General features: G+C 56.5%; 1 protein-coding gene across 1 annotated transcript; it reads right to left on the bottom strand.

Annotated features, from left to right (window-relative positions):
- LOC119944091 (olfactory receptor 9I1-like) lies at positions 1–963 on the bottom strand. The gene has a single exon (XM_038765311.1). It carries the CDS (start codon positions 961–963, stop codon positions 1–3), a length of 963 nt encoding a protein of 320 aa, XP_038621239.1.

Here is a 963-nt window from a genome sequence, read left to right as displayed (position 1 = left end):
TCAATCGATGGACTTGACTTTTAATGGCCCTTGCACGATCTTGGTCCTCTGGAGAACTCTCCTCAGGGCCTCCTTGACGTCTTTGTTCCTCAAGCTGTAGATCATGGGGTTGAGCATGGGGATGACCACGGTATAGAACACAGATACCACCTTGCCCATCTCCGGGGTCTGGCCCATATCACCTTTCACGTACATGGAGGCGAGGGTCCCAAAGAACAGAGCCACCACGGTCACATGAGAGCCACAGGTAGAGAAGGTCTTGGCCCTCCCGTCGGCTGAACGGATGCACAGGATGGCCTTGATGATGAACAGATAGGAGACCAGGATCACTGTCACACTGATCGTGATGATAGAGAGACATATGACGTACATGACCATTTCCAGGGCTTTGGTCTCAGTGCATGACAGCTTCAGCAAGGGCGGGAGGTCACAGAAGAAGAAGTCCACACGGTGAGACTTACAGAAGGAGAGAGAGAAGGTGTAGCCCGTGCGGATTGCGGCCTTGACCAGTGCCCCCATGTAAGCCCCGGACACCAGTCCCCAGCGGGCCCGGGGGGTCACAATGGTGACGTAGTGTAGAGGGTGGCACACGGCCACATAGCGGTCATAGGCCATGATCACGAGGAGGAAGCACTCGGCGCTGATGCACAGTGTGAAGAAGAAGAACTGGGCCGCACATTGCTCAGATGTGACAAACACTCCCCCCGACCTCAGGGCCACCAGCATCTGAGGGACAACGACTGAAGAGTAGCAGGCGTCCACGAGGGAGAGGTGGCCGAGGAGGAAGTACATGGGTGATTGGAGTTGGGTGTCCGCCAGGATGAGCCCGACTATGCCCAGGTTTCCCCCCAGGGTGAGGAGGTAAAAGACCAGGAATACCCAGAAGAGGACCCTCTGCAGTTCCGGCTGCCCAGGTAAACCCGTTAGGAGAAACTCAGTCCCTTCGGTCCCGTTCTCGGCCAT

This window comes from Tachyglossus aculeatus, chromosome 22 (genome assembly GCF_015852505.1).
Source record: "Tachyglossus aculeatus isolate mTacAcu1 chromosome 22, mTacAcu1.pri, whole genome shotgun sequence".
Lineage (NCBI taxonomy): Eukaryota > Metazoa > Chordata > Mammalia > Monotremata > Tachyglossidae > Tachyglossus > Tachyglossus aculeatus.
This window is presented reverse-complemented; position numbering and strand designations above follow the sequence as displayed.

Excerpts from the sequence above, each read along its gene's own strand:
- LOC119944091 (XM_038765311.1), bottom strand. The coding sequence starts at position 963 with ATGGCCGAGAACGGGACCGAAGGGACTGAGTTTCTCCTAACGGGTTTA.